Here is a 27,016-nt window from a genome sequence, read left to right on the forward strand (position 1 = left end):
ATGATGTTTTGTGAACACAAAACGAAACGTTCCTAAAATATATGGATTAGTAGAACAACGAGCTTTTCTTTCTCCTCTTCTTTGACTGACATCTTCAAGTTACACAGTGTAAAGGTTACCTTATCCTTTTCACTGTCCACTTCATTCTTATTCCCAGATATCTAAACCTTGCTTCCTGCTTTATTATTTTCCCATCAATTTCGATTTTACATCGTAGTGGGTATTTAGATGTTGTCATACATTTGGTTTTTCTGCTGATATTATCATATTGTATTTCTTGGCTGTTGTATTGAAGATGTATGTTAATTTTGGAGATCGTCTTCTGTCTCGGCGATTATTGCGGCGTCGTCTGCATAACATAATATTTTGATTTCTTTGTTTCCCATTTTGTAACCGTGACCTTTACGTACTGCTTCTATTATTTCGTCCATTTTTATATAAAAGAGCAGTGGGCTTAATGAGTCACCTTGTCAGACTCCGCTTTGTACTGGAATAAACTGCGTTAGTTTTCCATTTATCTTCGCCTGTATTAGATTATGAAAATAGATGGTTTTGATGGTTTGTATAATATTTATTGGTATGTTTCTTCTACACAGTAAATGTAAGACGCCTTCACCCTTACTCGATATTATCAATGAACCTTTTTGTGAGACTTCCTTTTCTAGTATGTCTGCTGCATCTATCAGTGAGTGTGTTCAAAGGAAGGATATAATTCCTATGGATGTGACTTTAGGGCAACATATGACTCCCACACGGGGTAAGTGGGTTACTAGGTAATAATTAATTAGGTCATTATGTTACAAGAGGTGACAGGCAACTAATAGATGAGATTTCAAAAGCGAATATGTCTGATGTCAGGAAAACAATTGTCAATGAAACTTAAAGTTCTGAGATATTGCTGTGTCGTACGATTTGAAAATGAATTTCAACTTGAGAAAGTCTGCGCAAGTCAATATTATACGACGGAGAAGCTCAACGGTTTAGTTTAATAATAAACTTTTAAATGTAGGGTTTAACTTAAGCCTAAAAAATACATAAAATATTTTGTTAAATTGTGGCTATATGATACTTAGTAAAAATACCTCAAAAGAATTAATAGTTTCACATTCATTGGCAGACTCACCCTGTATAAAACAACTTAGAAGGTAAGCAGCTGGTATTCAGATTTTGTCTGTGAGGATTGAGGATTACTATACTAAATTACGTGTATAATAAAGTAAGATCAAATTTAATATTCTCTAAGTATTTGCAACAAAGTGTATTTATCTCAAATTACCGGCGTCTGTAAGTATAAACACATTTAGTACAATTATTTTAATAAATATTAAATTCGGGTCACTGATCATTTCATGTACCTATGCTTCAGATTCATGACATAACCTCAAAAAAATAGTGTCGTTATCCTCTTTACATTAGTTTATATTTTTCTTAAGATTTCCACTTTCTAAATACAAAAGAATCTTCTTAAATCTTCTTTGTTTGCTTTGTTATATTCTCGTCGTATAGGTAGGTATACAATCTAATTCCGTGTCTCATTTAACAAAAATTTTAGTCGTTTCCTTTTTTTGTATTAGTATATTCTTCATATTTTGAATTGTTCTTTTTTGTTGTATTGTTTTTTATCTTGCTTTTTATTATAATTTTGGATCATAAACTCGGATACTAGAAAGAACCTTATCGGTCTGAGCATTTATGTAGGTTTTCTTTAAAGACAATCGTAATAAAAGTCCGTTTGATGTTTAACAGTTTTAATTAATAAAATAGATGACTAAATTATTGATACTATTAAATTGACGAAATGTAAAAGTGTAAAAGTGTGTAATTGCGACCAAAATCTTACGTGTTCTTATTCTTACAAAAAAGAAATATATTTATAGATAATTTGCGTCTAATCAATATAATACCCGTCTTAATTCGTCTTTTTCTAAGTATTATCCCTAAGAACGCGTCTGTCGTCGCTGTGATGTTATAATCGACTGCCTGTATTCGTTCTAGTTCCCTACGCTAAAACCAACCCTCTTAGGCTAATCTCTTTTTTTCTGTGAAAGAACCCAATTAAAATTGGTTCAAAGTATGTACCGACCCGCCGCCGTCTTTTTCCAATAAACTAAAACTATAAAACTATAAAGTTAAAAGTAGTCCGCTACCTTTGCCGTAATCCCAATTCGTTCTGCACATCTGGGCCAACGTCCATATGTGAGACCCTTATCCCGTTCTCGTACTAATAATTAAGAAAAATGATATACAGGGGAATTTAAAATATAAGGTAAACTATTTATAATCCTACATTTATATATAGAATGTATACGATGTCATGAGAGAAGAGAGATATGTGCGCAAGTCATTATACAAGATTAGATACTGGACAGAAGAAGCATAGGAAGACTACGTATATTCTGGCTAAATACTTGGAAACAATGGTACAACTGTAATTCTGTTGCGCTGTATAGAACAGAAGTATCAAAGGTAAAGTCAAGAAAAAACCATCATGATAGCCAACCATGAAAAGGCAACGATTACATGATTACCTACTCCATGGATTGAAGAAAAGGAAAATGGAGAACAAAAAAAAGATGGTAAAAAGTTCAGATTTAAATGTTCTTAATGTGTTCTTTATCAGCTATATTTCATTAGCGATTGGTCCTTCCGCGCCTTAATCGATAATTATTGCTCACATTATAGGGTATTTTTTTAATATGTCCTAATTGTTATAGGAAATCGTTTTAAGGTAACTTTTTATAATTATTATAGATTGTTGACATCTGAACTCAGTAGAAATCAGGGGAAAAGGAGCATTAATAATGTAATAAAATAAATATGGAAAATTTGAATCATAAAATATCACAACTTGAACATTAAACAGCTAGTATAACGAAATTGAAGAAAAATGTATGGAACACAAAAAGTAAGTAATTTATTGCCAGCTGTGGATCTTGTACTTTTTAATATTAACCAGACTCTGTTTTTTGTACATTAATTGTAAGGCCCCACTTAGTGTACTCTTCTCCCAGTTTTCTAAGCATGTTACATGTTATATTCTACATTAGTTTCGTCTTCTGCTAGAATGGCTTGGTCGTCAGCTAAGTGTATCTTATACAATCTCTCGTCTTCTGTTGGGATGCTTATCTTGCTGCACTTCCTTCTCTACACTGAGAACGCTTCACTTAGATTCAGAGATATTCAACCTTTTTTTACCTTGGGCTAGAGATCGGAAACTATCGATAGTCGGTGCCATCGATAGTTATCGATAGTTGGCGTCAAACTATCGATAACTATCGATAGTTTTCGATAGTGATGTATTTTTTAATGGTCACTCCTGCGCATGCGTAATTGCAAACGCAGGTATAAGAATCTTTTATTTTGACAAATGACATAACATTTTTGAATTTGAGGTGTAATAAGATCCTAAATAAAAATTAAAATAAGATAATTGAAAAGAGAAAAATGTTAAATTGAATTATTTTGCCATTTAAAGAATACCATAATGCATATCAATCACCACATAATATGGAAGTACAATATTATGTAATTAATTGGACAATGTATTAGTAGGGAAAAATTCTTTGAAATAAAATAAATTCAACTAACAAAATAAAAAAATAATTTCGACTCGCTATAATATACAATACAACAACAATAACAACAAAATACAACTTAATCGAACCACACCCAAGCCAAGAAGAATGGACATGACATGACACATGAAATGTGACATGAGACATGAATTTGGAAGGACGTCAACGATTGTACCTCTGTAATCTGTGTTTACAGCAACATATCTTCGACATACGACAATAGACCGATAGTTATCGATAGTTAGCAAAACAATCGATAGTTTCCGATAGTCAAAACTATCGATAGTTATCGATAGCACTATCGATAGTTTCCGATCTCTACCTTGGGCCACATACTAGCTATTGCCATAGCTTGCGGGCCGCATAGGTGAAGTAGTATAAAGGGTGTTTTATTGGGAAACGGAAATACTTAAATGGTGAATAGGGGTCACTGAGGCGTTTCTAGTTATTCTACATAATTTATTGCCCCACCGATTTTTATAACCGAGTTACAGGGTGTTTTATCTATTTTGCCCATTTCTTTCTGGGCCTATAACATAGGTTACCAATGTAATGTAATGTAATGTAATGTAAATACTATAACCTCGCTTTAAGTGAGCTTTCGAGCCGCATGAAAAACGCTAGAGGGCCGCACGTTGAGTATCACTGACTTAGATATTTTATTTTGAACATCAGTGTAGGTGTTATGAAGTATACTTCTTGCTTTAAACCCTTGGTAATAGGAACGCCTTTGGTTAATCTTTTTCCAGCTTAATGTTTGCCGTCATATTTTTGTAAATCTGTTGTACTGCTTTTATATATTTTTTGTTTATTAGGTACCTATTTCAGAAGTTGTAAGGTTCCAATCAAGATTTTTCTTCTTTTATGTCAATTCTTCTTCTAAAGGTGCCTATCTTCTAATGATGTTAGAGACCTCATTGACCCATCTTAGGTAATGGGTATCTGGTAGAACCACATTTAAAATGCCTCTAATCGTTTTATAGCATCTTTTGTAATACCTACTCAAGCTTTTGCTCCGTAAAATATGACACTAAAAACGTAACATCTAAGAAGTATTGTGCGTATTGATACTTAAAGATAAAGACAAGTTGTAGAGAATCTTTCCAAGAACGTTAAAAGAGTTGTTGGGCATTTAAATTGGTGTTCTTACCAATGATCATTATTTTTGTCTTCTTACGATTTAGTTTTATACCATATTTGTTACATGTTTCTACAACATTCTCCATCATCCTTTGGAGTTTGTCATTTAGTGAAATTCCATCTTCTGATTCGGTCAAAGCTTCTCGAACTACTTTTTCAGAATATACATGAAATAATGCTGGTGACAGTTAATCTATTCTACTCATTTTCTTTCTGTTTGTTTTGTTACAAAGTTTTTGACCGTTTTCCATGATTTACTTGACCTTTGTTAAAGCTCTAAATTTGTATTGTAAAATGGCCAGTAGTATTAGACAGACTGCTATTGAAATACTTGGGAAAACGTCAAGAAAAAAGTTTGAGGATAAAGAGACTTAATGGTAGTCAAACGAAGTACATGTAAAAATAATAGAAAAGGAAACATTACATAAAAAGTGGCAAGAAACCAGATCCGACACAGATCTTCAAAACTATATGGTGGCGAAAAAGGAAGGGAAAGTAGCAGTAGCAGAAGCCTAAGTAGAAACGTATTCAAACCTATACGATCAACTTGATACCAGGGAAGGCGAAACGAAGATATATAAAATAGCCAAACAGAGAGCAAAGAAAGCGAAAAATTCTAATCAGATTAGATGTATCCGAGATGAAAATAATAAAATACTAGTTCACGAAAAGGATGTAAAAAATAGATGGAGAAAGTACTTTGACAGCTTATTAAATGAAGAATTTGACAGACAGCCTGTAGAGTCAACGGAGACAGTAGCAGCAATGGTCACCAAAATAACAAACGAGGAACTGGCTCAAGTGCCTCAAAAAATAAATAAAGGAAAAGCGGTAGGACCAGATGATATTCCTGCGGAAGTATGGAGAGGATTGGGAGAGACAGGAACAAGGTGGCTAGCAGGAATATTTAATATAATTATGGAAGTTGGACAAATGCCAGACGAGTGGAGAAGTAGTATACTAGTACCTGTCTACAAAAACAAGGGAGATATACAACAATGTACAAACTACAGAGCTATACAACTGCTTAGCCACACCATGAAAATATGGGAAAGAGTAATTGATAGACGGATACGTGAAGAGACCAAAATATCCGAGAATCAATTTGGCTTTATGCAGGGCAGATCAACAACAGATGCAATTTTCATTATAAGGCAGTTGATGGAAAATTACAGGAGTAAAGAAACAAACGCTCATATGGTATTCATTGATCCTCAGAAAGCATATGATAGAGTTCCTCGAGAGATTCTGTGGTGGGCACTCAATAAGAAAGGAGTCCCTGGTGAATATGTAAAAATTGTGAGGGATATGTATGAGGGAGTAACGACTAGTGTTAGGACAGGTGTGGGAGAGACTGATAAATTTCATGTGAAAGTAGGATTGCACCAAGGCTCGGTGCTTAGTCCGTATTTGTTCTCATTAATTTTGGACCAGATAACAGCGAAACTGCAGGGCAACATTCCATGGTGCTTAATGTAAGCTGATGATGTCGTGTTAGTAGGAAATAGTGAAAGAGACTTAGAACAAAAACTGGAACAGTGGAGACAAGCTCTGGAGGAAAAAGGTTTAAAACTTAGTAGGACAAAGACAGAGTATTTGCATTGTTCATTTAAAGATGGAGTTACTACAAATAAAATTGTATCTTTAGATGGTGAACTGATTGTAAAAAGCAATAGTTTTAAATACCTGTGATCGGTATTACAGAGTAATGGAGAAATAGATGGAGATGCATGCAGTAGAATTAGGGCTGGATGGATGAAGTGGAAGGAAGCGAGTGGTGTGCTGTGTGACAGGAAAATTCGCATGAAGTTGAAGGAAAAATTCTATAAAACAGCCATAAGACCGGCTATGATGTAAGGAACTGAATGTTATGCAGTGAAAAAGAAAGAGGAACAACGAATGCATGTGGCGGAAATAAGAATGCTTAGATGGATGAGTGGAGTGACAAAAAAGGATAAAATTAAAAATGGGTATATTAGGGGAAGTCTAGTTGTGGTACCAATTGATGCAAAAATGAGAGAGCATAGGTTGAGATGGTTGGTCATATTCAACTTCGAGACGTTAATCACCCAATACGAAGAATTGCTGAAGTGCAGATTCCTGGAAGGAGTAGGAGAAGAAGACCAAAGAAGACGTGGGGGGAGACGATTAGGCAGGACATGTTGGTAAAGGGGATTAATATTGATATGACCCAAGTTAGAATTGTATGGAGAAATGCAATTAGGGAAGCCGACCCCGCATGGGGATAAGGCAAAGAGAATGATGATGATGATGTTAAAGCTCTAAATTTATTGAGCTCTTCGTATTTATTTCCCCTGGTGGTTCTTTTTCCTTTGGCTGCTAAGTTTTTACTTCTCTGTTTTTGTATATTTAAGAGTATAATCTCGTTAGAATTTTAGTTATTTTGTTCAAAGTTTTCCATTTCTACAATTCCTGTTTGAGGCCCGATTTTCCTTATCTCCTTAATTTTTGTGGCTATTAATTATGGCCAATTAGATCGTTGCAGTATTTCTTTTATTATTTTCATGTTTGACAATATACATTCTAATTGGGATTGAAAATAAAATTCTAAAAACTGATAGAATGTATAATAAACATATTAAAATCTTTTGTAAAAATTTCTCATTTCTATACATACCTTTATTATTATAAGATTTTTCTTTATGCTGTTCAAAAATACATTTTATTATTTTCATGTTTGACAATATACATTCTAATTGGGATTGAAAATAAAATTCTAAAAACTGATAGAATGTCTAATAAACATATTAAAATCTTTTGTAAAAATTTCTCATTTCTATACATACCTTTATTATTATAAGATTTTTCTTTATGCTGTTCAAAAATACATTTCCTTTTCCAGCAAATTATAATTCGCCTTTTATTCTGGAAGACGCTATTAAACGTCTGTTCCGCAGAAATCGTAAAAAGATCGCCTCTTGAACTCGGCTTTGTGACGTTTCCTGAAGTTGAGAAGTCGAGATTTGTTTTATTTAATATGACTAAAGTAGAGGAAGTGAAGTCGCCAGAAAAAGAATTTCACGGTCTATCCACGAAATCGCCGATTATCACTCACAGCACTGAATGGATACAGGGTATGTACATCAATATACAACCGAATGGTTTTATCACTTGTAATTTCTATACAAGAACTCCAAAATTTCCAATTTGTATTCCGAGTGACACTTTCACAGTTTTAATTTCCCCACCCGAAGGGGAGACCATTTCATGAATAAAACTGTATTTTTAAATTATTTCATGAATAAAACTGTATTTTTAAATCATTTTAACTAATATTTTAGTGATATATTTGCGTAAATATTTGCTAAACTTGCTCATGGTGTTCTCTTTGACAGGTTGTAGAAAAATAATTATTGTCATTAATGTCACAGAATGTTTATTTTTGAGTAACAACAAAAGACATCTGTCGCGCTACTTGACGACGGGAAATTTAAAAAAAAATTATTGGTATTAATATCACAAAGAGAGTGAGAATAAATTGAAAAAATAAATTTTCGAGAACTTGTTGCCTGGCAATAGACACGGAAGCCTACAGCATTCGAGTGACTATTGCCGAATGGCAACAAGTTTGAGAAACAAACTGGAGCATTATTTTCTTATTTATTTTTACTATCGTGTGATAATCGAAAAATGTCCTTTTAATACTTCTTACACAATTCTAGTCTTTGTAAATAACCATTCGGTGACATTTATCACAACTACCATTTTACAGTTTGTCAAAATCAACACCAAGAACAGGTTTAGCAAATATTCAGACGAAGATGAAGATATCAATAAAAGATTAGTCATCATCATTCTCTTTGCCTTATCCCTATGCGAGGTCGGCTTCCCTAATTGCATTTCTCCACACAATTCTATCTTGGGTCATATCAATGTTAATCCCCTTTAGCAACATGTCCTGCCTTTTCGTCTCCCCCAGGTCTTCTTTGGACTTCCTCTCCTACTCCTTCCAGGAATCTGCACTTCAGCTATTCTTCGTATTGGGTGATTAACGTCTCGCAGTTGAACATGACCAAACCATCTTAACCTACTCTCTCTCATTTTGACATCAATTGGTGCCACACCTAGACTTCCCCTAATATACTCATTTCTAATTTTATCCTTCTTTTCCACTCCACTCATCCATCTAAGAATTCTCATTTACGCCACATGCATTCGTTATTCCTCTTTTTTTTTCACTGCCCAACATTCAGTTCCGTACATCATAGCCGGTCTTATGGCTGTTTTGTACAATTTTCCCTTCAGCTTCATTGGAATTTTTCTGTCACACAACACACCACTTGCTTCTTTCCACTTCATCCATCCAGCCCTAATTCTACTGCATGCATCTCCATCTTTTTCTGCATTACTCTGTAATACCGATCCCAGGTACTTAAAACTATTGCTTTTTACAATCAGTTCACCATCCAAAGGTACCATTTTATTTGTAGTAACTCCATATTCAAGTGAGCATTCTAAATACTCTGTTTTTGTCCTACTAAGTTTTAAACCTTTTTCTTCCAGAGCTTGCCTCCACTGTTCCAGTTTTTTTTCTAAGTCTCTTTCACTATTTTCTACTAACACGACATGATCAGCATACATTAAGCACCATGGAATGTTACCCTGTAGTTTCGCTGTTATCTGGTACAAAACTAATCCCACTTTCACATGAAATTTATCAGTCTCTCCCACACCTGTCCGAACACTAGTCGTTACTCCCTCATACATGTCCCTCACAATCTTTACATATTCACCAGGGACTCCTTTCTAATTGAGTGCCCACCACAGAATCTCTCGAGGAACTTATCATATCCTTTCTCAAGATTAATGAATACCATATGAGCGTTTGTTTCTTTACTCCTGTATTTTTCCATCAACTGCCTTATAATGAAAATTGCATCTGTTGTTGATCTGCCTTGCATAAAGCCAAATTGATTCCCGGATATTTCGGTCTCTTCACGTATCCGTCTATCAATTACTCTTTCCCATATTTTCATGGTGTAGCTAAGCAGTTTTATAGCCCTGCAGTTTTATAGCCCTGTAGTTTGTACATTGTTATATATCTCCCTTGTTTTTGTAAACAGATACCAGTATACTGCTTCTCCATTCGTCTGGCATTTGTCCAACTTCCATTATTCTATTAAATAGGCCTGCTCGCCACCTTGTTCCTGTCTCTCCCAATGCTCTCCATACGTCCCCGGAAATATCATCTGGTCCTACCGCTTTTCCTTTCTTTATTTTTTGAAGCCCTTGAGCCACTTCCTCGTTTGTTATTTTGGTGACCATTGCTGCTACTGTATTCGTTGACTCTACAGGCTGTCTGTCAAATTCTTCATTTAATAAGCTGTCAAAGTACTTTCTCCATCTCTTTTTTACATCCCTTTCGTGAACTAGTTAGTATTTTATTATTTTCATCTCGGATACATCTAATCTGATTAAAATCTTTTACTTTCTTTGCTCTCTGTTTGGCTATTTTATATATCTTCGTTTCGCCTTCCCTGGTATCAAGTTGATCGTATAGGTTTGAATATGCTTCTGCTTTGGCTTTTGCTACTGCTACTTTCGCTTCCTTTTTCGCCACCATATAGTTTTGAAGATCTGTGTCGGATTTGGTTTCTTGCCACTTTTTATATAATTTTCTCTTCTCTTTTATTTTTCCTTGTACTTCGTTTGACCACCACCAAGTCTCTTTATCCTCAAACTTTTTTCCTGACGTTTTCCAATATTCCAAGTATTTCAATAGGACGACTCCAAGTATTTCAATAGCAGTCTCTCTAATACTACTGGCCATTTTTCTCCAAATTGTATTAGGGCTTCTTTTCATGTTCCAACATTTTTTCTACTATTCTTCTCCTGAATAGACCTTCTTTCTCATCTTTTAGCATCCACCACTTGATTTTTTGTGGTCCTTTCCGATATTTTTGTTTAGTTTCGCTTTTTACTTCGATGTCCAGAACAAGCAGCTTATGTTGTTGGCTTACTGTCTCACTAACTATTACCTTGCAGTCCTTGCATTCACGTATGTCTTCTTTCCTTATCATGAATTAAGTAGTCTATTTTGGATTGATGTTGTCCACTTTTGTAGGTAATAAGTTGAGTTTCTCTCTTTTTACAGAATTTGTTAACAATCGCCATATCCAATGCTGTTGCTAATTCAAGCATGTCATCTCCAGCTTCATTTTTAGTTCCAAAGCCTAATCCCCATGTATTGCTTCGTATCCTGCCTTGGCTTGGCCCACATGTGCATTGAAATCACCTCCTATTATAACTTTCTCCTCTGACGGAATATCACTCAGGACGTCTCCTAATTGGTCATAGAAAGCTCTTCTTTCATTCTCACCCAGACCTGTTTGAGGAGCATACACACACACACAACATTCAATACCTCTTTATCAATTACAAATTTCACTAACATCATTCTATCACTCGTTCTTACAACTTTCACTACGTTATCTTTCATTTCACTATCAGCAATTATACCAACTCCATTTCTAGTGTTACTACTCCCTGCATACCACAATTTGTAACCTTCACCTAGTTCTTTCGCCCTTTGTCCTTTCCACCTAGTTTCTTGAATACAAGCAATTTGAACTTTCCTTCGTTTGAGCGTATCCACTAACTCCAGACTCTTACCTGTAAGACTACCAAGATTCCACCACCCTATCCTGATTTTTCTAACCTGCAATGGTGTTCCCCCTGAGATAGTCCTCACCCGGAGATCCGAACGGAGGCTCATTTTACTTCCGGCATATTTTACCTCAGGAGATGCCATCATTTCAGTATAAGTTTTTATATCTTTGGAGAAGGTCTTTTCATTTTTATGGCCTGAAAAGATTTTGTTTGGATATTTGATGCCTGAATGCCTTTTCTATCAGCACCATACCCTGCCCTGCACGTTTAGCCAACACACCACCAATGCAACCAAAGTGCAGTATTACCCCACACCCGCCGGCATTTTTCTGTCTACGGCCAGGATCCCTACTGTAAGGACTGCCGGACTGCCCTATAAGCCAATGTATTGTTGCCCGTATCCCGCCACTGGGAGGCACGTACTTTATTCGGGATACCAATAAAAGATTAGTATTATCAAATATAAAATACATATATTCATAAAATAATCTTACAGAATTACACTCGAGCTCTTAAAATTGTCGATTTGTGATTTGTATACTGACAATTTTACATTAGATTCAGAACTAACCGTTTATTTTGTTTTATTTTCTTAACATTTGACTACCCGCGCATCAAGTTATAACATAACTACACGTGTGGCGTACTTTATACTCCACAAGAAAATACACTTAAAAACAGCGGATTTGTTTATTATTTTTTTTTTTTTAATACACTTAGTTGTTTGTTATAAACAGTATTCGGCATCAGTGAATACTTGGAGTTCCTTCTCAGTAAGCCAATTGGGATTTATAACTGGAATCATGGAATAACTGGATTCCATGATAAATAAAATTACTAATAAAAATTTTTTTAAAATGTGATTTTTTACAGGAGAAAGAGTATTGTTTATAAAGAAAAATATATTTTGTGCCATAATGACTAAAAAACAATTGAAATATGTACATATATTACTACTTATATTAATATAATCGTTTCGTATAATATATTGTCCACCACCGGAAACAACAAATAATAAACTGTAAATTACGATCTTCCCAGAACGCCGATTATAACGAAACTAAAACCAAATTGTAAAGCACATTCCAGTGATAGGTTAGAGAGATAAACAAGGTCAAAAATTAAATTTTTAAATATATTTGCAGTAGTATTCTTATATCTGGCGTACAAAATACGCCAGCGCGTGTAGTTAAAGGTTAAATGTGACAGTTGTCAAAACTAGAAAACTCGTTGTAATTAAACAGAAACAAAATACTTAAATTTATTCTCAGTGTAATATTATGTAATGTAAGTAGATTATTCCCAGTATGATAATAATCTGATTGGACAGAATTAAACACGTGATGAAAAATCTTACTACATGATTGGAAATTAAAATCATTAAAAAATAATCGCTGAAATTCTTATTTTTGTAGGTTTCTATTATTTAAAATCTGTAAGAATGAAATAATGAATAAAATCAATTTATAATTAAATTATGTGTAAAAGTTCAACAGAAAACCAAAAAAGTATCCAAAACCGTTCTGATAATAGTTATTTATGTACCAAGTCAGTAAAGTGACTCTTTATCGAACGAGTCTGATATTATGAGCAGAGCGAGCCTAGCGAGCGAGGCGAATAACAGACGAGTTCGATAAAGAGTCTTTACTGACGTGGTGCATACAAAATGTTATTGCCAACAATTTGATATTGGTTAGCACATACTTAAAATTTAAAATTTAGGAATTTTTTAAATTTTAGACGTAATTAAAATTTTATGACAGTGATGATAGATGGCTTTTGCATGATGGCCGCTTTCGATTTTTAATGGATGGTTATCAATATTGAATAATTACTAAATCAGTCAAGCTTTGATTTTTGTTATATAAATATAATTACAAAATACTACCTACAGAATTTCACTTTTTGGCATAAATTTAATCAACAAATTCGTAAATTGTGTACAATATTTTTAATAATTAAAGTACATAAATTGTAAGTTAACTCAAATAAATAATCGATTACTGCCATCGACAACTTACATTCAATCTCGATTAATCGCGGCAGGTAAAATATGTAAAAATGAGTACAATAATGACTTTAGTGACGGTTGGCGATAATAGTACATTGTTTACCGGGTAGGAAAAGCTTAACATTCCTGGACGACTGTGAAGATTGCTAAGTCGAGGCGCAAGCCGAGACTTAGCAACACAGAGTCCAGGAATGTGGCTTTTCCTACGAGGTAAACATACTATTTTTCAGCAAATCGTTTAAAATTCGACAGATATTGATTGATTTAAAAAAAACGCGATAATTTTATTCCCAAATAAATGGTGCTTTGAAATTCCTAATAAAATTACTTGGGTTACTATGGAAACGTATTGAGGTTGAATTATCATTTATGTAGAACACTAACAACTGTACGGAAATATCATTTCCTTACAGTAAGGAAATGACATTTCCTTACAGTAAGAAAGTCCTGACTTTTTCTTCAAGAAATTTTGACAGGAATGTCAAAATTTCCTGGCGATTTGCGGAAAACAATATTTTTGGTCTTTTTTAAGATGCGTAAATATGACAGTAATGACGGTTTCCCGACGCGCCAAAAGGCGACGTATGATGAGCAAAACATGTAAACTCCAAATTAATTCCGCAAATTTCCAATGCCTTACGCATATTTATCATTAGGTATTGCAAAAGTCAAAAAATGATTAAGTCCATTGGAATCAACGGTATACGCGGGATAAAGACATCATCTCCTTTGTATTGTCACTTGATGCTCGTTGCTTCTGACATTATTCAGTAGCTTTTTTCTAATGAATAATGTCATTGATAACAAGTTTTCTTCTCATAAGAAAAACAGTCTCGTTTTATTGCAAAGCCAAGGTTGCTTAAAGCAAAAAATACAACGTAAATGTAAATAAAAAGAAGACATACATAATGAAAATAACAAGCAAAAAGGCCACAGGCGACTTAATCTAAGTGGTGATAGATGAAAAAATAAAGAAAACATATATGCAAATACCTGGGAGTAGTAATAAATAACAAAGCAAGCTTCGAGAACAATCTCAAGAGATAAGATTGAGTCGTATGTATACTTAGGACAAAAAATTGAACAATCGAAGCTTAACCTAAACACTGATTTAGCCCTCGTAAGGCCGTGCGGGGTGCAGCTGCACCCCAGACCTCGTTTTTCTCACCTATCTTTTATAATATTTTTTTTTATTTTTGTCCATTTTTTTATTCGCATTAAATTTAATTCATAACACATTACACGCATTGCAGCATCTAAAACGCTTTACGTTTACGTGATTTTTTGGAAAAATGACTGTATTGTGCAAATGATGAAAATTTCATATCCTGAATTGGACGTTTCTGATGTTCCACTTGGAGCTAACAGAGCTACGGGACAAGGTCGGTGTTACTTATGCCAGAGAAAAAAGACCGAAAGTCCCGACATAACTGTATTATGTGTAAAAACTTTGTGTTGCTCACTGTGTGAAAAATTTCATGTGTTTATCTTGCAACGATAATAATTTTTTTTAAGAAGAAATGGGTACTTTTTTGTAAAATTATGTTTCATACTATAATAAACAAGTCCTAATTATCTTTCAAATCAATTTCCCCGACGTTCACATATAAAAAAATGTATATACAGATGGGGTGCAAATGCACCCCGCACCGTTGTTTACGTAAGAATCTAAGCACCGCTTTACGAGGGTTAAATAAAAGATGTTCATAAGTATGGTCTCCATATGGAAGATTACAAACACTATTCAAATCAAATTTACCAAGTACATACTTTTAAGAAAAAAAACTTTCGATCAGTACATATTGCCGGTTTTAACATATGGAACTGAAACATGGGCTTGTAACCACAACACAGTCCACAAACTCCATGTAACTCATAGTGCTATGGAACCGAAAATGGTAAACGAGCTCAGCGATCGCCACGTTAAAATGGAACTGGGCAGGACACAGAGGAAGAATAGAAGACAACCGTTGGATGAAGCGAATTGTTAAATAGAGACCAAGAACAAGTAAGAGAAGTAGAGGAAGACCTCAAAACAGATATGCTGATGATATCAAGCGACTCTCTGATCACGGATGGATGTAAAAAACAACGAACAGAAATGAACAGACACTCTTAAAGGAGGCTTACATACGAGGATGGATGGAACAGCTTTTGATAATGATGGATGTTCCTGTCCACTACCAACTTAGAACGGTCCATGTTCCAACATCCGTACTCCTTGTCCATTGCGATTTTTGTTTTCCATATGTATCCATCATCCCAGGCATATTTTCAGTTTTCATAACAGGGTGTTTTTATACAAGAGCAGGTTGTCGGTCTTCCGCTTAACCCCTTTCCTTTATCTGGGCTTGATACCGGCAAAAAAAGGCTATTAATCTACTCGATCCACCCAACAGTCATTGCAGTAGTGATGTTGATTATAGTTACTTTCGAGTATTCGTTACAAATCGTTACTTTTGTATAAAGTAATAATTTACAGTATTCGTTACTTTGATTACTATAATTACTTTTGTTACTTTTATATTTGAGTACCGGTAATCATATCGAGAATCGTATTTCTTAGTAGGTAGGTATTTTGTATAGGTATTCCGATATAACAACGACCTTCACCGATCTGTTTAAGGGATAAAAATGATTTGATATGTAAATTAGGAGATGATTGAATGCTCGAATATTTGAAATTTATGGAATAAAAAGGCTTTATTATTAAAGGATTTATTATTAAAATATTATATAGGGTGTCCCAAAAGTAGCGGAACGTTCGAATATTTCTCGAAATAAACATCTTATCGAAAAACTGAAAAATTTATGTTCAATAATTTTCAAAAATATATCGAAAGATACGAAACCCGATCCCCCACTTCACCCCCTAGAGGGGGGGGGGGGTAACTTTGAAATATTAAATAGAAACCCCCAGTTTTTATTTCAGATTTGGATTCCTTATGTAAAAATAAGCAGCTTTTATTCGAGAGATTTTTTCGAATTGTGGATAGATGGCGCTATAATCGGAAAAAACAATTTATCGTGATATTACAGGTAAATTATAGAAACGATCTAATATCTCCAGAAATACAGTTCCAAATGAAAAATCAAAAAATTTGTATTTAATATTTTTTTAAACACCTATCGAATAACGCTAAACATGACCCTCTACCTCACCCTCTAGAGATGGGGTGGGGGTAACTTTAAAATATTGAATAGCAACCTAGATTTTTTTTATTGCAGATTTGTATTCGTCATGAAAAATTAAGCAACATTTATTCGAAACATTTTTTAGAATTGTTGATAGATGGCGCTAATTAATCATCTTTTTCCAGTTATACCGCCATCTATCAACAATCCTAAAAAATGTTTCGAATAAATGTTGCTTAATGTTTCATGACGAATCCAAATCTGTAATACAAAATGGAGGTTGCTATTTAAGATTTTAAAGTTACCCCCCACCCCACTTCTAGGGGGTGGAGTGGAGGATCATATTTAGTGTTGCTCGATAGGTTTTTGAAAAATGTTAAACACGTATTTTCTGATTTTTCATTTGGAAGTGTGTTTCTCGAGATATTAGACCGTTTCTATAATTTACCTATGGTATCACGGTAAATGGTTTTTTCCGATTATAGCGCCATCTATCCATAATTCGAAAAAATGTATCAAATAAAAGTTGCTTACTCTTACATAATGAATCCAAATCTATAATGAAATCTGGGGGTTTCTATTTAAGATTTTAAAGTTGCCCCCCACCCCACCTCCAAGGGGTGGAGTGGGATCGTATTTAATGTCATTGGATAGATTTTTAAAAATGATTGAAAACGTGTATATCAGTTTTTCGATCCGATGTCTAGTTCGCGAAATATTCGACCGTTCCCCTACTTTTGGGACACCTTGTATATATCGGGTGTTCTACAGCATCCGCCGTTTTCCGCATCCTATTCGCCATGCTTTTCGGTCACGAATATCTTCCTCGTTGAGTTGTCTACTGTTCATTGCTTTCTCTACATCTTGTATCCATGTTCTCTTCGGTCTGCCTCTTTTTATTTTCTCGGGTGGTGCATATTGGATCATTTTCTTGGGCCATCTTGTAGGTCCCATTCTCTGGACATGTGTGTACCATATTAATCTTTTCTGTTCTATTCTGTCTATAATATCCTTTTCTACTTCCATTCTTTATTTTATTTCTTCGTTTGGGATATGCTGTAGTTTAGATATTCTGCAGCTTCTAATTTCTTACGTCCATTTCTAAAGCTTGAAGTCTTTTATTTTGTCGGTCTTTTACTTCCCACACTTCCGAGTTGTACAGGACAATTCCTTCCACGATAGTTTGATAGATTTTTTTTCTTTGTCTGATTTTGCAGTCCTGTACTTCACCAAATGCCATTCAGCTGTTTTATAGCTTTTCTTCATTGACTTATTTGATATTCTATATTTTTATCGCATGTGGAGTTTTTGTCAAAAATAGAACCTAGATATTTAAATTCATCACATCCTCTTATGTATTCCCCTTCTAATTCTAAGTCTTCAGTATCACCTCCGACTACAAGGTATTCAGTTTTCTCCATGCTCATTTCCAAATCCCATTTTCGGTACTCCTTTTTCAATTTTCTAATCATGTAATTGGCGTCATCTTTATCAGCAGCAATCACAACTTGGTCGTCAGCAAATAGCAACGTATACAAATAAGAATCTCCTACTGGTATCCCCATTGTTTGGCATTTCCTAGTCCAATATTTTAACACATGTGTAAGATAAAATTTAAATAAAATGGGCGACAGACAGCATCCCTTCAAAAGTTTGAAAGGTATTTGATTTCGTTCCAATTTTAATTGCTGTTGTTGCATTAGCATAGAGATCTTGTATAAAATATTAAAATCTAAAATGCCCGGCTTTATTTTTATTTTCATTATCTGAATTTGAGTAATAAGGGTAATCAAAGTAATCAAAGTAGATACAATAGTCGTTACTCGCTCTGATACGATTGGTACGAAGTAATCAGAGTAATCAAAGTAGATACAATAATCGTTACTCGCTCAGATACGATTGGTACGAAGTAATCAGAGTAATCAAAGTAACGATTTGCCTCTCTGTATAGTAATCGTTACTTTCGGTATTCGTAAGTAACGAGTACTTTGTAACGAATAGATACTTTTTCAACATCTCTACATTGCAGGCGGAGTTGTCCCATTCCTTGTCTCCTTTTTTCTGTCTTCTAGTCTAATTCCTGTAAGTTTCTGGTACTCATTACTTTGTTCATGCTCTGTTTCCACTTGGTCTTTAGTCTTCCTTTTTTCTGACTTTCTGTCGGTTTCCAGTTCATTGCTTGTTTAGAAAGACTTGTTTCTGACATCCTTTGAATGTACACATACCATGTTAACTGTTGATTACATCTCGTTGTGCATACTTGAGACGATGTTATTTATTATAGGTTTCTTGAAACTTGAGGCTTTAAAAGCTTGAAATCAAATTGTTATAATATAGTCTGGGCAGATTATCGGAGAATAGGCCATTTTTGGGAAAAGTTATTTACCAACAATTTTATTGCTGGAATCGAATCTTATGATTGTATATATTAATAATATAGGTATGCAAAGTCCGCAGATAGTGTGCTACTTTTGTTATAAACAAAACGGCGCCCGAAAATTGTGTTTTTTTTTTCAATTTTTGCTCTATAACTCCAAAGATTTTAACTTTACACCAAAAACACTCAAATAAAAATTCACCGTAATTAAATTTTACGTAGAGATGTGTTTTTCCCGAGTTACTTCGACGAAAATTTTCCCCGAAAAATGCCGGTTTTTCCAACAAAATCTTGAATTTTGAACTAAAATTTTAGATAAGTAATTGTTTATCAATAATTAAATAACTTGGTAGCATAAAAGCCCTTTTCGTATAGATTATAGTTCCAGAAGCTGATGGAAATTGAATGAACAGTTTAGCAACAATGGAATTGTTAATTAAAAATTTACGGCCGCTTTAATAACCACAATAACTATGATACATAAGAATAACTATGATTTTTGCATAAAAAGACACTGTACCTATCTAATGTACTTTACAGAATTGAAATTGGACTATTTAAGCGGCCTCAGGAATATTTCAAAGTTATAAACAATTTTTTGGCTTATAAACAAATAGAATATCACGGGAAATATTAAATTAAATATTAAATCATGGAAACGGTATTGGAAAAACACGCCAGGACACTTATTTTAAAAGAAAAAACGTTTAATTATGATGAGTGGTTCCTGAGATACAGCCGGTCAAACATTTATGGCAAAGGTATAAACAATAGGATCATAATTTTTAAATCATCGCCTTTTTATTTTAATCCTCTATCTTCACACCAATTTTCATATCTTTAAAATAATCATAACATATATTATTATAATAAACACTATCGATATTACGAGTGAAAATTGACAAAAATAGCAGAATTCCAATCAAAAATTAGGTTGGAGAAAATGTAATATAATCTCAAAGTTCATAATCGGTATACGTTAAAAAATGCATTTTCTCGGCTTCCCATGGAGCCATTTTCTTCATTCTTTTTTTTTTTGTTCCCAAGTAACTCGAGTAGAGCCATCTAACTAACGCATTACTAAATGGCAAAGTTGCTTTTGTTTTGTTATAATAAATTTATTTATTATAACAAAATTTTTAATTTGTTTAAATAAAGATTGTTTAAATATTTGTGTTGTTAACGTTAAAAGGTACACTTGTAGTAAGTTTATCTAAAAAAATCCTACCACTGAAAAAAATATGTAGTTTTCTTTTCTTATAAATAAATTAATTTATTATAACAAAACAAAAGCAAGTTTGACATTTAGTAATGCGTTAGTCTACTCGAGTTACTTGGGAACAAAAAAAGAATAAAGAAAATTGCTCCATGGGAAGCCGAGAAAATGCATTTTTTTAACGTATACCGATTTTGAACTTTGAGATTACATTTTCTCCAACCTGATTTTTTATTGGAATTTTGCTATTTTTGGCAATTTTCACTCATAATATCGATAGTTTTTATTATAATAATATATGTTATGGTTATTTTAAAGATATGAAAATTGGTGTGAAGAAAAAGGATAAAAATAAAAAGGTGATGGTTTGAAAATTATGATCCTATTGTTTATATCTTTGCCGTAAATGCCGGTCAATTTTAACCGATTGTATCTCACGAACCACTCATTACAATTAAACGTTTTTTATTTGAGAAGAAGCGTCCTGCCGCTTTTTTTTTCAATACCACTTCTATGATGTAATTTAATTTAATACTTCCTTAGATATTCTATTTGTTTTGAAGCCAAAAAATTGTTTATAAATTTAAAATATTCTTGAGGCCGCTTAAATAGTCCAATTTCAATTCTGTAAAGTACGTTAGATAGGTACAGTGTATTTTTATACAAAAATCACAGTTGTTCTTATGTATCATAATTATTGTGGTTATTACAGCGACAGTTAATTTTTAATTAACAATTTAATTGTTGCTAAACTGTTCATTCAACTTCCATCGGCTTCTGGAATTATAATTTACACGAAAATAGCTTTGAAAATTAAAGATTTTGTTGAAAATACCCGCATTTTCAGGAGAAAATTTTCGTCGAAGTAAATCGGGAAAAATACATCTCTATGTAGAATTTAATTACGGTGAATTTTTATTTGGGTGTTTTTTGTGTAAAGTTAAGATCTTTGGAGTTATAGAGCAAAAATTGAAAAAAACACGATTTTCGGGCGCCATTTTGTTTATAAAAAAAGTAGCACACTATCTGCTGACTTTGCATACCTATATTATTAATATATACAATCATACGATTCGATTCCAGCAATAAATATTGCTGGTAAATAACTTTTCCTTGTATTTTGCTAATTAGCCCAGAGTAATAGTCATTTTTGATATGCACCGAAATATCCGATAATCAATTTGGCTTTATGCAAGGCAGATCAACAACAGATGCAATTTTAATTGTAAGGCAACTGATAAAAAAATACAGGAATAAAGAGACCAACGCTCATATGGTATTCATTGATCTTGAGAAAGCATATGATAGAGTTCCTCGAGAGATTCTGTGGTGGGCACTCAATAAAAAAGGAGTTCCTGGCGAATATGCAAAGATTGTGAGGAATATGTGTGAGAGAGTAACGACTAGTGTTAGGACAGGTGTGGGAGAGACTGAAAAATTTCAGGTGAAAGTAGGATTGCACTAAGGCTCGGTGCTTAGTCCTTATTTATTCTCATTAGTTTTGGACCAGATAACAGCGAAACTACAGTGTAGCGTTCCATGGTGCCCAATGTATGCTGATGATGTAGTGTTAGTAGGAAATAGTGAAAGAGACTTAGAACAAAAACTGGAACAGTGGAGACAAGCTCTGGAGGAAAAAGGTTTAAAACAGTAGGACAAAACAGGTTTAGTTTAACAGACAGGTTTAGTAGGACAAAAATAGAGTATTTGGAATGTTCATTTAAAAATGGAGTTACTACAAATAAAATGGTATCTTTGGATGGTGAAATGATTGTGAAAAGCAATAGATTTAAGTACCTAGGATCGGTATTACAGAGTAATGGAGAAATAGATGGAGATGCATGCAGTAGATTTAGGGCTGGGTGGATGAAGTGGAAAGAAACGAGTAGTGTGTTGTGTGACAGAAAAATTTCAATGAAGCTGAAGGGAACATTCTACAAAACAGCCATAAGACCGGCTATGATGTACGGAACTGAATTTTGGGCAGTGAAAAAGAAAGAGGAACAACGAATGTATGTGGCGGAAATGAGAATGCTTAGATGGATGACTGGAGTGACAAAGAAGGATAAAATTAGAAATGAGTATATAAGGGGAAGTCTAGGTGTGGCACCAATTGATGCCAAAATGAGAGAGCATAGGTTAAGATGGATTGGTCATGTTCAGCGTCGAGACGTTAATCACCCAATACGAAGAATAGCTGAAGTGCAGATCTCTGGAAGGAGTAGGAGAGGAAGACCAAGGAAGACCTGGGGGAGACGATAAGGCAGGACATGTTGGTAAAGGGGATCAACATTGATATGACCCAAGATAGAATTGTGTGGAGAAATGCAATTAGGGAAGCCGACCCCGCATAGAGATAAGGCAAAGAGAATGATGATGAGTCGTTGTTGATATGCACTGTCATGTATAAATCCAGCAAGATTATATTTTTATGTCACACTTCTCTTAAACCTATAGTTTTGTTTTCTTCATTCTTCAATTTATCTTCTGGTTGAGAAAAGGTTTTTTTTATAATTAGGCAGTATTTTATTAAGGCTATGTTTCTATTAATCGACTGTGTTTTAATCTGTAATTTTTTGGATTTGCCGTGTGATCCATTAATTATGGGACATCCTGTATGTTGAAATGAAAACTTTTAAAGGCATTGCTGAATTTTCAAACTCATACAATTTTAACAACAAAATAGGTTAGGACCGATGAAATCGATGTTTAAATTAAAATTTAATGGAATTTTGAAAAATAAGGTCAAGTATCTATACAAAATATTTTCCTCCCTTATTGGAAGCACATTTTACGGAATTCATGTTGTTATATTCAAAAAGATCTGGATTCCCTTCCAAAAACCGGAAATATAATTTTGTTTTTCAACGGTTTTCTGATACATAATAATTTGTAAACTCGGAGTAAATTGGGACAAAGTTTAGAAAAGTTTACATACGATAAAATAAATATTTTTTATATTACAAAAACATCTCCATCAACATCCATGCTTATTAGCGACACATGTCTTCTTCTTTTTGTGCCTATTCGTTCCGATCCCTCTTGCTATAATTATTTTTTGGTTGATGCTTTTTTAAAAGATTAGTTAAATTTGTGAAGAACCGTTTCCTTGTATTTTTTAGCCATGATGTTTTTCTTCTCCCAATTCCTCGCTTTCAGACTACTCAGTCTTAAATATTATTATTAATAATCTATATTTAGGTAGTGCCATTTCTTATTATGTATCCTACATATTCCAGCTTTCTCCTTTTAATCGTGTACATCATTTCTCTTTCTTCATTATTCCTAGTACGTTTGTTATCCCGTTTGTTATCTTATTCTTATTCGCCTATGCCACCACACCTCGTAAACTTTAAGTTTCTTCTTCATGGCTTTAGAAAGTGTCACGGATTTAAGTCCACAGTATAGTATTAAGAAGAAATAATATCGTAAGAGCCTTACTTTGGTGTCCAGATTAAGGTTGAGGCTTTTGAAAAATTTGGCTATGTTGTTGAATGCACTCCTAGCATTCGCTACTTTACTTACCTCCTGTGAGTGATCCCATCATCATCATCATCATTCTCTTTACCTTATCCCTATCCGGGGTCGGCTTCCCTAATTGCATTTCTCCACACAATTCTATCTTGGATCATATCAATATTAATCCCCTTTACCAACATGTCCTGCCTAATCGTCTCCCCCCACTTCTTCTTTGGTCTTCCTCTCCTATTCCTTCCAGGAATCTGCACTTCAGCTACTCTTCGTATTGGATGATTAACGTCTCGACTTTGAACATGACCAAACCATCTCAACTTATGCTCTCTCATTTTGGCATCAATTGGTGCCACACCTAGACTTCCCCTAATATACTCATTTTTAATTTTATCATTTCTTGTCACTTCACTCATCCATCTAAGCATTCTAATCTCTGCCACATGCATTCGTCGTTCCTCTTTCTTTTTCACTGCCCAACATTCAGTTCCGTACACCATAGCCGGTCTTATGGCTGTTTTATAGAATTTTCCTTTCAGCTTCATTGGAACTTTTCTGTCACACAACACACCACTCGCTTCCTTCCACTTCATCCATCCGGCCCTAATTCTACTGCATGCATCTCCATCTATTTCTCCATTACTCTGTAATACCGATCCCAGGTACTTAAAACTATTGCTTTTTACAATCAGTTCACCATCCAAAGCTACCATTTTATTTGTAGTAACTCTATCTTTAAATGAACATTCCAAATACTCTGTCTTTGTCCTACTAAGTTTTAAACCTTTTTCCTCCAGAGCTCGTGTCCACTGTTCCAGTTTTTGTTCTAAGTCTCTTTCACTATTTCCTACTAAAACGACATCATCAGCATACATTAAGCACCATGGAATGTTACCCTGTAGTTTCGCTGTTATCTGGTCCAAAATTAATGAGAATAAATACGGACTAAGCACCGAGCCTTGGTGCAATCCTACTTTAACATGAAATTTATCAGTCTCTTCCACACCTGTCCTAACACTAGTCGTTACTCCCTCATACATATCCCTCACAATCTTTACATATGCACCAGGGACTCCTTTCTTATTGAGTGCCCACCACATGATCTCTCGAGGAACTCTATCATATGCTTTCTCAAGATCAATGAATACCATATTAGCGTTTGTTTCTTTACTCCTGTATTTTTCCATCAACTGCCTTATAATGAAAATTGCGTCTGTTGTTGATCTGCCCTGCATAAAGCCAAATTGATTCTCGCATATGTCGGTCTCTTCACGTATTCGTCTATCAATAATTACTCTCTCCCATATTTTCATGGTATGGCTAAGCAGTTTTATAGCCCTGTATTTTGTACACTGCTGTATATCTCCCTTGTTTTTGTAGACAGGTACTAATATACTGCTTCTCCATTCTTTAGGTACTAATATACTGCTTTAGGTACTAAAGGTGCTAATACAGTAGAACCCCGCAAATGCGAACTAACTGGGGGGACTTTTTTAAGACTAACTTTTCGGATTCCGAAAAGTTCGGATTATCCGAAAGTTAGCCTAACCGTTGATTGAACAATTAATATTAGCCTAACTAAGAATTCAAAGCTTACATTGCCTTTGATTTTGAGTCGCAAAACGTTCTCGCAAGAGTGTGGACAATATTTTTAGGACTCAAGTTGACTAAGAGAAAACCGAAGTAAGTTTATATTTAACCTTTTCAAGCACTACGCATAAAGTATGTATTTATTTTTAAGAAATTTTCAATGTCAAAATCCTACTAATCCTACTGTTCAATTTTCTGGTTATACTCTGTATAATAAACATGTTGTTAAGTTTTTGTCTTGAATTTTTTTATTTTTTTTTCACTTTCCGTTGGTTCGGATTTGCCGAACGTTCGGATTAGAGGGGTTCGGATTTGCGGGGTTCTACTGTATACTCTTTAGGTACTAATATACTGCTTCTCCATACTTTACTTACCTCCTGTGAGTGATCCCATTGTTCGTTTATTATTGCTCCTTCTTATTTTAGTGCCTATCCTTTTCGGTTATTGGCGACCATAATGCCAATCTCTACTTTGCACACTATTGTTCCAAGTCAAGATAGTTAAAATGTTTTACTCAATCCATTGGTGTATGCTTGATAATCAATCCAGTCGCCAATTTTATTTTTGGTAATGACCATTTTAGATTTTGATGTCTATTTCTAGTACGATATAAGTGATAACGTATCACTTATTTCGTTAACTTTGTTCATTAGTTATGGTAAATTTTATAGATTATCTGCAGAAATAACGGTGTCATCTGCATATCGAATGGTATTTAGGCCTTTTCCATTTAAGATTATTCCATCCAAGCCTAGATTAGGTAATAGAGGTGGAAGTATACATAGTATTCTATAAGTACAATATCGTGGCTGCGCAACCTGAGAGAATGGTACGGATGTACATCAAATGAAATTTTCAAAACAGCCGTCTCTAAAATTCGAATAGCTATGATGATTGTCGACCTCCGTCTCGGAGGTGGCACTTAAAGAAGAAGAGTGGCTATCAAACAGAGCTTACCCAGCGTGAGCTAAGCCGATTTGAGGAACGATATACTTTTGTACCACTGACCAAATTATACTTACCTACTTTATTATCTATAAGATAAGTATTAATGGTGTTTAAAATTTTATTTTTAGGTTATATTAAAGACCATGCTTTTATACCAGCCCATATTCACCATATCTTCATACCCTTTGTGATTTCGGTGAAACATCATGCATCCTATAACGAGCACATATATCCAGAGATCATTGGAGGATATGGAATAGGTCAGCAATCCGGTGGGCAAGGAGCTGGACATGGCTTTCAAATATTATTTCATTGAAATTACTAAAAAATTATAGAGTATTTAGAGTTAAATATCATTGTATTTTCTTGATTTTTTGTTTCCCCAAAACCATTAAACATTTTATGTGTAGAGTGTAGACTTATAAAAAATTTAAAATGGAATTCTCTCTTCAATCCTGACCCCCCGGAGGGAGTGTAGTGGTCGACGTGATGTCGTGTATTGTCCGTCTCCAAAGAGCTCTGTCTCTGGTCATTTCTTTTAACTCATGCATAGGTCTTTTACATATTCCTGTAATTTGATCGATCCATCTTGTTGGGGATCTTCCTCGTGATCTTCGACCTTCCACCTTTCATTGTATAATGAGTCTTTCCATGTTTTCTGTGTTGGCTCTCATAACATGTCCAAAGTATTTTAATTGTTGGAGATGGACTTTACTGGAGAGCCGTTGGCTAACTTTTAGCTCTCTTAAAATCGAATTATTTGTTCTATGGTCGATCCAAGGAATTCGTAGCATTCGTCTCCAACAGAACATTTCAGTGGCGTCTATCTTTCTTCTTTCCGAATTTCTCAGGGTCCAAGATTCACATCCGTAAGTCAGTATTAGGAATATTAAGCAGTTGATCAACCTCATCTTTAACGCTCT

General features: G+C 34.3%; 1 protein-coding gene across 1 annotated transcript; it reads left to right on the forward strand.

Moving 5' to 3' along the window:
• The first annotated feature begins 1,144 nt into the window (after nucleotides 1-1,144).
• On the forward strand, nucleotides 1,145-26,444 carry LOC126885008 (uncharacterized). The gene is made up of 4 exons (XM_050651398.1): nucleotides 1,145-1,284; nucleotides 2,752-2,905; nucleotides 7,579-7,810; nucleotides 26,222-26,444. Exons 2-4 carry the CDS (start codon nucleotides 2,888-2,890, stop codon nucleotides 26,407-26,409), a joined length of 438 nt encoding a protein of 145 aa, XP_050507355.1. The 5' UTR covers nucleotides 1,145-1,284; nucleotides 2,752-2,887; the 3' UTR covers nucleotides 26,410-26,444.
• Nucleotides 26,445-27,016: the final 572 nt, after the last annotated feature.

Source organism: Diabrotica virgifera, chromosome 5 (genome assembly GCF_917563875.1).
Source record: "Diabrotica virgifera virgifera chromosome 5, PGI_DIABVI_V3a".
Lineage (NCBI taxonomy): Eukaryota > Metazoa > Arthropoda > Insecta > Coleoptera > Chrysomelidae > Diabrotica > Diabrotica virgifera.